General features: G+C 41.5%; 1 protein-coding gene and 1 pseudogene across 1 annotated transcript in view; one reads left to right on the top strand and one right to left on the bottom strand.

The window, feature by feature from the left end:
- KIAA2012 (KIAA2012 ortholog) overlaps positions 1-13,820 on the bottom strand; it is a 144,355-nt gene that overhangs the window by 20,608 nt on the left and 109,927 nt on the right. Inside the window, exon 17 of the mRNA XM_047773257.1 lies at positions 11,855-12,020. Coding sequence (XP_047629213.1) covers positions 11,855-12,020 — 166 coding nt within the window. The remainder of the gene's footprint in view (positions 1-11,854; positions 12,021-13,820) is intronic.
- Positions 1,342-1,441, top strand: LOC125123739 (uncharacterized; annotated as a pseudogene).

The raw sequence follows: 13,820 nt of genomic DNA, 5'->3' as shown, positions 1-13,820 counted from the left end.
GTCTATTTCTAACCTCCAGAACCTGTGAATGTACAGGACAAAAAGGACTTCACAGATGTGATTAAGTTAAGCATCTTCCCCACACACGCACACCTCCCCCATGCCCTCAGCACATAGAAGTCCCCAGGCCAGGGATCAAACCTGCAACACAAATGTAACCAGAGCCACAGCAGTGACAATGCCAGGTCCTTAATCTGTTGAGCCACCAGGGAACTCCTATGCATCCTGAGATGGGGAAGTTATGCTGAATTTTCCAGATGGGCCCAATACTATCACAACAATCCCTGTAAATAAGAGGGAGGCAAGAGAGTCAGGATCCGAGAGATGTGACAATTGAAGTAGGACCATGAATGTAGGAAACCTCTAGAAGCTGGAAAAGGCAAGGAAATAGATTATTCCCTGGAGTCTTCGAACTCTAGACACCCTGCTGACACTCTGATTTTAGCCCATTTTGGACTTCTGAAACTATGAGAAATTTGTATTGTTTTAAGCCACTAAATTTGTGGTAATTTGTTACAGCAACAATAGGAAACTAATACACTGTCTTTGTATAAGTGTGTTTCTAGATAACCTTAAAAGTACGGAATTACTGAAACATAATCATACCAATAATTGATATTATTTTGATTATACATACTTATAAAAGATGAGCTTTTCTTTTTTATTTAGCAGTTCTCCAATTTTGAGCTTGAGAAGTAAGAGAACTTTGATAGTAATGTTGAAATAATTAAATATCTGGGAGTTCCCGTCGTGGCAGTGGTTAACGAATCCGACTAGGAACCATGAGGTTGCGGGTTCGGTCCCTGCCCTTGCTCAGTGGGTTAAGGATCCAGCGTTGCCGTGAGCTGTGGTGTTTGCAGACGCGGCTCGGATCCCGCGTTGCTGTGGCTCTGGGTAGGCCAGTGGCTACAGCTCCGATTAGACCCCTAGCCTGGGAACCTCCATATGCCGTGGGAGCGGCCCAAGAAATGGCAAAAGACAAAAAAAAAAAAAAAGAAAGAAATAATTAAATATCTGGAGAATGCCAAACATATTTAATTATAATTGGCATCATCTCCTTTTATCAGGTGAAAGAGAACTTTTTTTGGTTTTTGGCCACACCTGAGGCATATGGACGTTCCCTGGCAGGGATCAAATCCAAGCCCCAGCTGTGACCCGAGCTGCCATAGAGATCCTTAACCTGCTGCACCTCAACAGGAATTCCCAAGAAAACTTCTTTGTTGTATACTGCTGTCTAGGAAACTCCAAATAAGGGTTAAATGTAAAAGACATTTGAACAGTTGTATTATTTTGTATTTGTTTGAATTTGAAAAAGATCATAATTTTAAAACTTACCAGGCCTCGCTTCTGAAACACATACACTAAAATTGAAACGATACAGAGATTAGCATGGCCCCTGTGCAAGGATGACATGCAAATTCGTGAAGCATTCCATATTTTTGCTAAGTGAAGTCAGTCAGACAATGAGTCACACCAAATGCTATCACTGACATGTAGAATCTGAAAAAAGGACACAATGAGCTTCTTTACAGAACAGATACTGACTCACAGACTTTGAAAAACTTATGGTTTCCAAAGGAGACAGTTTGGGGGGTGGGGAGATGTGCTGGGGTTGTGATATGGAAAGCCTATAAAATAGGATTGTGATGATCATTGTACAACTATAAATGTAACAAATTCATTGAGTAATTTAAAAAAATAAAGTACTGCATTAAAATATTAAAAAAAAAAAACTTACCAGAAGAGACAATATAGGAGCTCTGTTAAACTTGAGATAATTTTTATTACTTTTTTCCTGGAGATAGGCAAAAGTATATTAATATATTTACTCAGACAATATTTCACACTCAAACAAAGGTAGAATCTTATTTAAAATTTAAATTCTGGGCAAGTTAGGGATTTCTGAAGAATTTTGTAATTAGATCTCTCCTTGAGTCATTATGCACTGTTTGGTAATATTTGTTCAATCAGATTATGGATTAATCTAGGGGCACTTCTTTAGGATGTATTAGTACTTTGTCTACACATGGAGTTTTTCCCTCACACCTTGACTCAGTTCATTTTATATCCTATGGGACTTTTCTTTCTCCCTTAGAGAAAGGGGAGAGAAAAAGTCATGCTTCCAGAAACTTTTAGATTTCTCAGGAGATCATGAAGCTCCAGACAAGTCATAAACAATAAGTCCTGCTCTATTTAGATTTCCATTATACCACACAGTCAGGCTCATCCACATGTTGGGTTTCTTTTATAACTTTTTTTATTACTCAACGAATTTATTACATTTATACTTGTACAATGATCACCGCAATCCAATTTTATGGGATTTCCATCCCACAACCCCAGCACATCCCCCCACCCCCCAAACTGTCTCCTTTGGAAACCATAAGTTTTTCAAAGTTTGTGAGTCAGTATCTGTTCTGCAAAGAAGTTCATTGCGTCCTTTTTTTAGATTCCACATGTCAGTGATAGCATTTGATGTTGGTGTCTCATTGTATGGCTAACTTCATGTAGCATGATAATTTCTAGGTCCATCCATGTTGCTAATAATGCCGGTATTTCATTCCTTTTAATGGCTGAGTAATATTCCATTGTGTATATGTACCACTTCTTCTTGATCCACTCCTCTGTCGATGGACATTTAGGTTGTTTCCATGTCTTGGCTATTGCAAATAGTGCTGCAATGAACATTGGAGTACCTGTGTCTTTGCCAGTCGTGGTTTTCTCTGGATAGATGCCCAGGAGTGGGATTGCTGGATCAAATGGTAATTCTATTTTTAGTTTTCTGAGGAATCTCCACACTGTTTTCCACAGTGGTTGCACCAATTTACAATCCCACCAACAGTGTCATAGGGTTCCTTTTTCTCCACACCCTCTCCAGCACTTATTGTTTGTAGACTTTTGGATGATGCCATTCTGGCCGGTGTGGGTGATACCTCATAGTGAAATGATTTGCATTTCTCTAATAATGAATGATATTGAACATCTTTTCATGTGTTTCTTGGCCATCTGTATGTCTTCTTTGGAAAATTGTTTGTTTAGATCTTCTGCCCATTTTTTGATAGGGTTGTTTGTTTTTTTGCTATTAAGCTGTATGAGGTGTTTATAAATTTTGGAGATTAATCCCTTGTCAGTCGCTTCATTTGCAAAGATTTTCCCCATTTGTCTTTTGGTTTTGCTTAGGGTTTTCTTTGATGTGCAGAAACTTTTAAGTTTAAGTCCCATTTGTTTATTTTTGTTTTTACCAACATCACTCTAAGAGGTGGATCTGAGAAGATGCTGCTGTCGTTTATGTCAGAGATTTGGCCTTTGTTTTCCTCTAGGAATTTGATAGTGTCTGATCTTATATCTAGGTCTTTAATCCATTTGGAGTTTATTTTTGTGTATGGTGTTAGGGAGTGTCCTAATTTCATTCTTTTCCATGTGGGTCCAGTTTTCCCAGCACCACTTATTGAACAAGCTGTCTTTTCTTCATTGTATAGCCTTGCCTCTTTGTCATAGATTAGTTGGCTGTAGGTACGTGGGTTTAATTCTGGGCTTTCTATCCTGTTCCACTGATCTCTATTTCTGTCTTTGTGCCAGTACCATATGGTTTTGATTGACTGTTGCTTTGTAGTATAGTTTTGAAGTCCGGGAGCCTGATTCCTCCAGCTCCATTTTTCTTTTTCAGGATGTCTTTGGCTATTCTGGGTCTTTGAGTTTCCAAACAAACTTTAAAAATATTTTGTTCTAGTTCTGTGAAAAATGTCCCTGGTAGTTTTGATAGGGATTGCATTGAATCTAGTGGATTGCCTTGGGTAGTATAGTCATTTTGATAATATTGACTCTTCCAATCCATGAGCATGGTATGTTTTTCCATCTATTTTGTCATCTTTGATTTCTTTCATCAGTGAATCTAGTGGATTACCTTGGGTAGTATAGCCATTTTGATAATATTGACTCTTCCAATCCATGAGCATGGTATGTTTTTTCCATCTATTTTTTGTCATCTTTGATTTCTTTCATCAGTGGCTTGTAGTTTTCAGAGTATAGGTCTTTTGTTTCTTTAGGTAGGTTTACTCCTAGGTATTTTATTCTTTTGGATGCGATGGTAAATGGGATTGCTTCCCTAATTTCCTCTTTCTGCTTTTTCATTGTTAGTATATAGAAACACTGTCGATTTCTGTGTATTGATTTTGTATCCTGCGACTTTGCCAAATTCATGGATGAGCTCTAACAGTTTTCTGGTAGAGTCTTTAGGATTGTCTAGGTATAAGATCATGTCATCTGCAAATAGGGATAGTTTTACTTCTTCCTTTCCAATTTGGATTCCTTTTATTTCTTTTAATTCTCTGATTGCTGTGGCCAGGACTTCCAAAACTATATTGAATAGTAGTGGCAAGAGCAGACATCCTTGTCTTGTCCCTGGTCTCAGCAGGAATTCTTTCAGCTCTTCACCATTGAGAATGATGATAGCACTGGGTTTGTCATATATGGCCTTTATCATGGAGGTAGTTTCCAGTTATGTTCACTTTCTGAAGGGTTTTTATCAGAAATGAGTGTTGGATTTTTTCAAACCTTTTTCTGCATCTATTGAGAGGATTGTATGGTTTTTATTCTTCAGTTTGTTAATGTGGTGTATCACACTGATGGATTTGTAGATATGGAAGAACCCTTGCATCCCTGGGATAAATCCCACTTGATCATGATGTACAATCCTTTGAATGTATTGTTGGATGTGGTTTGCTAGTATTTTGTTGAGGATTTTTGCTTCGATGTTCATCAGTGAAATTGGCCTGTAGTTTTCTTTTTTTGTGGTGTCTTTGTCTGGTTTTGGTATCAGGGTGATGGTGGCCTCATAGAATGAGTTTGGGAGTGTCCTTTCCTCTGTGGTTTTCTGGACTAGTTTCAGAAGGATAGGTGTTAGCTCTTCTCTAAATGTTTGATAGACTTCGCCTGTGAAGCCATCGGGTCCTGGGCTTTTGTCTGTTGGAAGTTTTTAAATCACAGTTTCAGTTTCAGTTCTTGTGATGGGTCCATTCATCTTTTCTATTTCATCTTGGTTTAGTCTTGGAAGATTGTACTTTTCTAAGAATTTGTCCATTTCTTCTAGGTTTTCTGTTTTATTGGCATATAGTTGCATATAGTAGTCTCTTATGATCCTTTGTATTTCTGTGATATCTGTTGTTACCTCTCCTTTTTCATTTCTAATTTTATTGATTTGAGTCCTCTCTTTTTCTTGATAAGTCTGGCTATGGGTTTATCAATTTTGTTGATCTTTTCAAAGAACCAGCTTTTCGTTTCATTGATCTTTTCTATGGTTTTCTTAATTTCTATTTCATTGATTTCTGCTCTGATCTTTATGATTTCTTTCCTTCTACTAACTTTAGGTCCTGTCTGTTCTTCTCTCTCGAGCTGCTTTAGATGTAAAGTTAGCTTGCTTATTTGGGCTTTCTCTTGTTTCCTGAGGTGGGGCTTGCATTGCTATAAACTTTCCTCTTAGAATGGCTTTTGCTGCATCCCATAGGTTTTGGAGTGTCGTATCTTCATTGTCATTTGTGTCTAGGTATTTTTTAATTTCCTCTTTGATTTCTTCAATGATCCATTGGTTGTTTGGTATCATGTTTTTTTGTCTCCACGTGTTTGTGTTTTTTGCATTTTTTTTCTTGTTGTTGATTTCCAGTTGTATAGTGTTGTGGTTGGAAAAGATGCTTGATATGATTTCAGTTTTCTTAAAATTACTGAGGTTGGATTTGTAGCCCAGGATATGATCAATCTTAGAGAATGTTCCATGTGCACTTGAGAAGAATCTGTATTCTGTTGCTTTGGGATGAAATGTCCTATAAATATCTATTAAGTCCATCTTGTCCAATGCTTCATTCAGGGCCTGTGTTTCCTTATTGATTTTCTGTCTGTTTGATCTGTCCATTGCTGTAAGTGGGGTGTTAATGTCCCCCACTATGATTGTGTTATTGTTGATTTGTCCTTTTAAGGTTGTTAGCAGTTGCCTTATATATGGTGGTGAACCTATGTTGGGTGTGTAGATATTTAAAATTGTTATATCTTCTTCTTGGATTGATCCTTTGATCATTATGTAATGTCCTTCTTTGTCCCTTAAAATATTCTTCATTTTAAAGTCTATTTTGTCTGATATGAGTATTGCTACTCCACCTTTCTTTTGATCCCTGTTTGCATGAAATATTTTCTTCCATCCTCTCACTTTCAATTTGTGTGTGTCCCTAGAAGTGAAGTGGGTCTCTTGCAGACAGCATATATATGGTTCTTGTTTTTGTATCCATTCAGCCAGTCTATGTCTTTTGGTTGGGGCATTTAGTCCATTCACATTTAAGGTAATTATTGATATGTATGTTCTTATTGCCATTTAATTAATTGCTTTGGATTTGTTTTTGCTGCTCTTTTTTTCTTTCCTTCTTCTCTTGTTCTTTTCTGACTATAGAAGTTCCTTTAGTATTTGTTGTAAGGCTGGTTTAGTGTTGCTGAATTCTCTCAGCTTTTGCTTATCTGTGAAGGTTTTGATTTCTCCTTCAAATTTGAACGAGAGCCTTGCTGGGTAGAGTAATCTTGGTTGGAGTTTTTTCCTTTCATCACGTTGAGTATATCATGCCACTCCCTTCTGGCTTGCAGAGTTTCTGTTGAAAAATCTGCCAATAGCCTTATCGGGGTTCCCTTGTATGTTGTTTGTTTCTTTTCCCTAGCTGCTTTCGATATTTTCTCTGTCTTTAATTTTGGTCAGTTTGATTAGTATGTGTCTTGGGGTGTTCCTCCTTGGGTTTATTTTATATGGTACTTGCACTTCCTGGATTGGAGTGAGTGATTCCTTCCCCATATTAGGGAAGTTTTTGGCTATTATCTCTTGGAATATTTTTCCTGTCCCCTTCTCTCTCCCTTCTCCTTCTGGCACCCATATAATACGGATGTTGGTGCGTTTCACATTGTCCCAGAGTTTGCTGAGACTCTCTTCATTTGTTTTCAATCTTTTTTCGCTTTTCTTTTCCACATGAGTGATTTCTACTAATCTGTCCTCCACCTCGCTTATTTGTTCTTCTGCCTCCTATATTCTGCTGTTGGCTGCTCCTAATGAATTTTTTATTTCGGTGATTGGATTTTGCATCTCTTCTTTCTTAAGTTTCATATCTTGTATCTCTTTGCTCAGTGTTTCCTGTAAGTTATCCATTTTGCCTCCAGTTTATTTCCAATGTCTTGCATCATCTTCAGCATCAACAGTCTAAAGTCTTTTTCCTGGAGGCTGAGAATCTCTTGATCACTTAGCTGTTTTTCTGTTTTTTTTTTTTTTCTTTCTCTCTTATCTGAGTTACAATTATCTGTCTTTTCATTTTTATAGCTTTTTGGTGTGGTGACCTTTTTGCAGACAATAGAGTCATAGCCTCTCTTCCTTCTGGTGTCTGCCCCCCTTGTGGCTGAAGTTGGTATGGGGGCTTGCTATAGGCTTCCTGATGGGAGGGACTGGTGCCTGTCCACTGGTAGGTGGAGCTGATTCCTATCCCTCTGGTGGGTGGGGCTTTGTCTCTGGGTGAGTTTGGAGGTGGCTGTGTGCCTGAGTGGGGGGGGGGGAGTCTTTAGGCAGCCTGTTTCCTAATGGGTGCAGCTGTGATCCCACCTGGATTTTTGTTTGGTCTGGGGTTCTCAGTGCTGATAGGCAGGGCCAGATTTTCCCAAAATGGCCACCTCCAGAGAAATACATGCTGATGAATATTCCCAAGAGCTTTGGTTCCAATGCCCTTCCCCTGTAACAAGCCACATTCACCCCGGTTTTCCCAGGAGATCCTCTAAGAACTGCGGTCAGGTTTGACCCAGATTCCTCTGGAGACTTTGCTTTGCACTGGGATCCAGTGCACGTGTATGTCTATGTGTGCCTTTCAAGAATGGGGTTTCCATTTCCCCCAGTCCCATGGAGCTCTTGCTCACAAGCCCCAATGGCCTTCATTGCCAAATGCCCTGGGGGCTCTTTCTCCCAATGCCAGATCCTCAGGCATGAGTCCTTGATGTGGGGCTCAGAACTCTCACTCCTGTAGGTGATTCTCTGTGATACAGTTACTTTCCAGTTTGTGGGGATTCCCAGCTGGGAGGTATGGGGTTGCTTATTAACATAATCACCCCTCCTACCTCTTCATGTGGCCTCCTCTTTGTCTTCTGGAGTAGGATATATTTTTGAAAGTTTACAGTCAATTTGGTTGAAGATTGCTCAGCATTTGGTTGTAATTTTATTGTTTTTAGGAGAGAAGTTGAGCTCCAGTCCTTCTATTCTGCCATCTTAATCCCATCTTGAGACTAGCTTTTTGGCCTCTCTCAGCTTTCAACATGTCTTCCTCACTAAGCTTAATCATTCTGAAACAGGAGGGAGAGGGCAGGGCACAACATTTAAAAAAAAAATTGACAAAGGCCCTGAGGACACAACTAGGTCCAAGATGGCGGATGCTTTGACTTCCAGGAGACCCTGAGCCTCATTATAGCTCATTTTAATACAGTAGCTAAATGGCATACCTGCCCTGTGGCCGCTGCACAGCAACCCTGTGGCTGCAGTGTATCAGCTCTTTAACCCAGCGAGAAATCAAGTGAGCACTCAGCGAGTTGGAGAACTCAGGTTTATTATGCTCAGAGGAGGTCACTCTCTGGAGTCTGAGCCTTGAAGAAGGGTTTCACAAGGCTTTTATGGGCTAGCTCTTCTGGGTCGGTTCTTGGCAGGATGGCCCAGAATGAGAACAGGCAGAGTCCTGGCTGTGGCTGCAGAAGCAACTTTACAGAAGCTGATGTGTGGAGGAGGGGATAGTTAGCTGGATTCTGCTTAGTCATCATGGCCAGGGTGGCTCCTCCCTAGCTTTTATCCCAGGAGAGTTCCTCCTTCACACCCTCAGGCACCATGACAGTTCTGAGGACAACCACAAAAGGACAAAAAGTGCATGGGTGGCCCAATTCCTGGAAATCCCTACTTCTTCCCTGAAATAATTGGAATAATCCTCCCACTTATTAGCCTGTGAAATTACCCAGCCCGTAAAATCCCAACACCCCATATTTCAGAACCTCTCGCCTTCTATCTCTCTCAATAAATCTACTTCTTACTCATCACTTTGCTTCTCACTGAATTCCTTTGCACTGAGACATAAAGAACCTGAATTTCAGTAAGTCCTGAGGCCAGGTGTGTGTTTTTATTTTTTATTTTATTTTTTGCTGTTTTAGGGCCGTACCTGTGGCATATGGAATTTCCCAGGCTAGGGGTTGAATTGGAGCTACAGCTGCTGGCCTAAGCCACAGCCACTGCAACACAGGATCCCAGCTGCGTCTGCAACCTACACCACAGCTCATAGCAATGCTGGATCCTTAACCCACTGAGCAAGGCCAGGGACCAAACCCACATTCTCATGGATCCTAGTCGGGTTCGTTAACTGCTGAGCCGTGACGAGAACTCCTGATTTTAATTAAAAATTGTAAAAAAACAAAACAAAACAAAACAGGAGTTCCCGTCATGGCGCAGTGGTTAACGAATCCGACTAGGAACCATGAGGTTGCGGGTTCGGTCCCTACCCTTGCTCAGTGGGTTAACGATCCGGCGTTGCCGTGAGCTGTGGTGTAGGTTGCAGACGCGGCACAGATCCCGCGTTGCTGTGGCTCTGGCGTAGGCTGGTGGCTGCAGCTCCGATTCAACCCCTAGCCTGGGAACCTCCATATGCCGCGGGAGCGGCCCAAGAAATAGCAAAGAGACAAAAAAAAAAAAAAAAAAAAAAAAGAAAAAAAAATTGTGAGTTCAAGTCCCAATCTGGGTTTTGGCAGGGTTCGAGTCCCAGCCCGTGGGTTCCAGTCTGAGTCTTGGCTGGGTTAGAGTCCCAGCACATGGGTTCAAAGTCCCAATCTGAGTTGTGTGGTTTCAATTTCTAGCTTTTGATTTAAAGCGAGAGACATGAGACAGTTCTTTTTGAACTTGAACACTTGGAGGTCACTGTAGGGTTATTAACTGGCCTGCTTTCAATATTGTTGTGTCTCAGGTAAGAGGGAGGTTTGAGGAGGGGAACAGGGACCGGGAATGGTGGGTCGATGGAGCAGTCAGAACACACGTATTTACTGATTAAGTTCACCATCATATGGGCACGGTACATAGTGCCCCAAAACAATTATAACGGTAACATCGAAGATCACTGATCATAGATCAACATAAGAAATAACAATGAAAAAATTGTAGATATTGTGAGAATTACCAAAATGTGACACAGAAACAAGAAATGACCTGATGATGTTGGAAAAATGGTGCCGACAGACTTACCTGAGGCAGGGCTGCCACAAACCTTCAATCGGTAAAAACATATTATCTGCCACATGCAATATAAAGTGAAGCGCAATAAAATGAGGCATGCTAGTAATTTCTGGAGCAGAGGCGTGTCTTTGGTTATTTATTAACAAGCCCCTTTCAACCATACCTGAATTATGTTAATGAGGTTATTTTGTAAAGTCCTTAATAGGGAGGACTTGTTGCCAGAGAAACCAACCAACGCTTAGAGGGTTGGACCTTACAGTCCCTCCCCCCCCACCTCAGAGGAAAGGAGTTGCATTAATCACCATTTGCCAGTGTAATAAAGCCTCCATAAAAGCCCTAAGCAAAGGAGTTCAAATTGCTTCTGGGTTGGTGAACTCATCCGTGTGGGAGGAGGGAGGCACACCCCAAACTCCATGGAGGCAGAAACTTAGGACACTTTTGGGCCTTGCCCCAGGTATCTCTTCATTTCGCTTTTCATTTGTTTTCTTTAAAATATCCTTTGTAGGAGTTCCCGTTGTGGCTCAGTGGTTAACGAATCTGACTAGGAACCATGAGGTTGCAGGTTCGATCTCTGGCCTTGCTCAGTGGGTTAAGGATCTGGCGTTGCCATGAGCTGTGGTGTAGGTTGCAGATGCGGCTTGGATCCTTTGTTGCTGTGGCTGTGGCGTAGGCTGGTGGCAATAGCTCCAATTGGACCCCTAGCCTGGGAACCTTCATATGCCATAGATGTGGCCCTAGAAAATACCAAAAAATAAAAAAATTCCTTTGTAGGAGTTCCTGCCATGGCTCAGCAGTTAACAAACCCAACTAGTATCCTTGAGGACATGGGTTTGATCTCTGGCCTCTCTCAGGATCCTTCACTGCAGTGGCTGGGGTGTAGGCTGGCAGCTGCAGCTCCAATTTGACCCCTAGCCTGGGAATATCCATATGCCTTGATTGCGGCCCTAAAAAAAAAAAAAAAAAAAAGACAAAAAATAAAATAAAATATCCTTGTAACAAATCAGTAGTAGTAAGTAAATGTTTCCTAAATTTCGTGAGCTGTCCTAGCAAATTATTGAACCTGGGGATGGGTGGTAGGAACCCGTTATTTACAGCTTGTTGGTCAGAAGTACAGGTGATTACCTGAGACTTGACACTGGTGTCTGGTGTGGAGCAGGCGTGTGGGACTGAGCCCTTAACCTGTGGGGTCTGTGCTAACTCCGTGCAGTTCATGTCACACCTGAATTGTAGGCTACTCTGTCGATGTCTGGAGAGCTGGAGAGTTGGTTGATGTTGAGAAAACTTTCACACATTTGGGGTCAGAAGTCATATGAGTGTAGGAAAACTGGGTTTCCTTTTAGTACCTTTGTGCCTTTAGTACCTTATAGTACTTTTGAAATTAGAAACGGGTACCCCAATCCTTCAGAAGGAGCCAACCCAATGGTGGTGTTCGGGGCATGGTGAATGGACCACAGAGCGAATTTCAGCTCCCACATCCCCCCTTTGCAGGTGCCCTTGTATAGTGAGCAATCTATACAACTGTACACAGTAACCCTGATGGAAGCACCTTCCAGGTAGGCTCGTAGGACCAAGCTTCTAGGTGTTTATACTCACATGGGTGATGGTGGCTGACATCTGCTGGTTGAACAGTCTTGGTTCAGTCTTCTCTTCTTTTCCTTTTGTCAGAAGAGATGTGTGTACAGGGCCCAACCTCTCTGGGGACTCAGACTCCTGTCCTGAGAGTTCTCGGTGCAGATACTGCACATTATCATCTCTGCCCCTTCGAAGAGAGAAAACCAAGAGGACCAAACTAAAGAAAAACGCTGGGAGTTCCTGCTGTGACTCAGTGGATTAAAAACACGACTAGTATCCATGAGGATGCAGGTTTGATCCCTGGCCTCTCTCAGTGGGTAGGTTGCACATGCGGCTCGGATCTGGTGTTGCTGTGGCTGCGGTGTAGGCCGGCAACTACGGCTCCGATTCAACCCCTAGCCTGGGAACCTCCATATGCCACAAGTGTGGCCCTAAAAAGAAAAAAAAAAAAAAAGAAAAACCCTGGTGTACGCACCACTATATATTAAGTCGATAAACAGCAAGGATTTACTATATTGCACAGGGGACTACATTTAATATCTCATTACAACCTACAATGGAAAAAACCAGGAAAAAAAGATGTATGACGGAACCATTTTGTTGTACACCTGAGACTGCTGCCATATTGTAAATCAACTATACTTCAATTAAAAAGAAAAAACAAAAAGCTCCGGTGGACCAGGAAGAGGGCAGATGAACCAACATTAACTGAGCACCTGCTTTTTCCGAGGCACCGCACTGTGGGCATTTCCAACGCTTAGTCTGCCCTCTTTCTGTCACCACTTCCCTGAATAAAGGAGATTAGACGGTTTAGTCTTCATTTGGGGGGGTTCTCTTAGGCTAAGTTCTAAACTTGAGGGAGAAGGAGAACTAGCTTGCCTCTTTGAAGTTGCATATTTATGTTGCTAATCAAGTGACATAGGATTATCTAACTGAAATTTCTTCTATCAAAGGCTTAGCTGAAAAAAAAAAAAAAAGACCTTTAAGAAAGATTGCCTTAGGGACATTCACCCATATATTCATTTCTTTATGCCTCTGAATTCTGTTCTGGATCAAATTTAGCTACCAAAAGGTCATGTGCTGTGGAAGTGTGACCCACTGTAGAACTGCTGTCACTAGCATGTGCCTTGAGGCTGACTTATGTTCTCTGGGTAAAAAGGTCACCAAGAGAGAACTGCATGGGTTTTGGGAACAGCTGCAGCAGCAGCTACTGTGTGCCAGGCCTGGGCCTAGATATTTTATGTTTTAGCTAAATCAGCATTATATTTACTGTGCTGTGCTATGGCAGGCCTTACTATAGAAACTTGAGAAATATTTGTCGAATGAGGTAAACGGAATTTCCTGTAAATATATGAGTCTTTAAATCACTCCATGTCACTCTATAAAAACCCACAGAAGTATTCTTTAGAATTCAGTGCTGGGAAAACCTTTATTTCCCCTGAGGAACAGGCATGCTGCAAATGAGAACCACAAACCCGATCGTGTTGCTCCTTTTTTTCTTTTTCTTTTCTTTTTTTCATATTCAGTTGGAAAGTTTGAACTTTAATTGCAATGACTATAATGATATTTTGGGGAGGGTTAGGTGTTCTTTGTTCTTCTTCTCTCTTTTTTTTTTGTCTTTTGTTGTTGTTATTGTTGTTGTTGTTGCTATTTCTTGGGCCGCTCCCGCGGCATATGGAGGTTCCCAGGCTAGGGGTTGAATCGGAGCTGTAGCCACCGGCCTACACCAGAGCCACAGCAACACCAGATCCGAGCCGCGTCTGCAACCTACACCACAGCTCACGGCAATGCCGGATCCTTAACCCACTGAGCAAGGGCAGGGACCGAACCCGCAACCTCATGGTTCCTAGTCGGATTTGTTAACCACTGCGCCACGACGGGAACTCCCAGGTGTTCTTTGTTCTTTTCTTCCAGGTTTTTTAAAAAAATTCTTTTTGATTCTCTATTTTTTTGGCTTGGGGGTTGTGGTTGTAAGCAGTTTAAATCC

This window comes from Phacochoerus africanus, chromosome 3, assembly GCF_016906955.1.
Source record: "Phacochoerus africanus isolate WHEZ1 chromosome 3, ROS_Pafr_v1, whole genome shotgun sequence".
NCBI lineage: Eukaryota > Metazoa > Chordata > Mammalia > Artiodactyla > Suidae > Phacochoerus > Phacochoerus africanus.
This window is presented reverse-complemented; position numbering and strand designations above follow the sequence as displayed.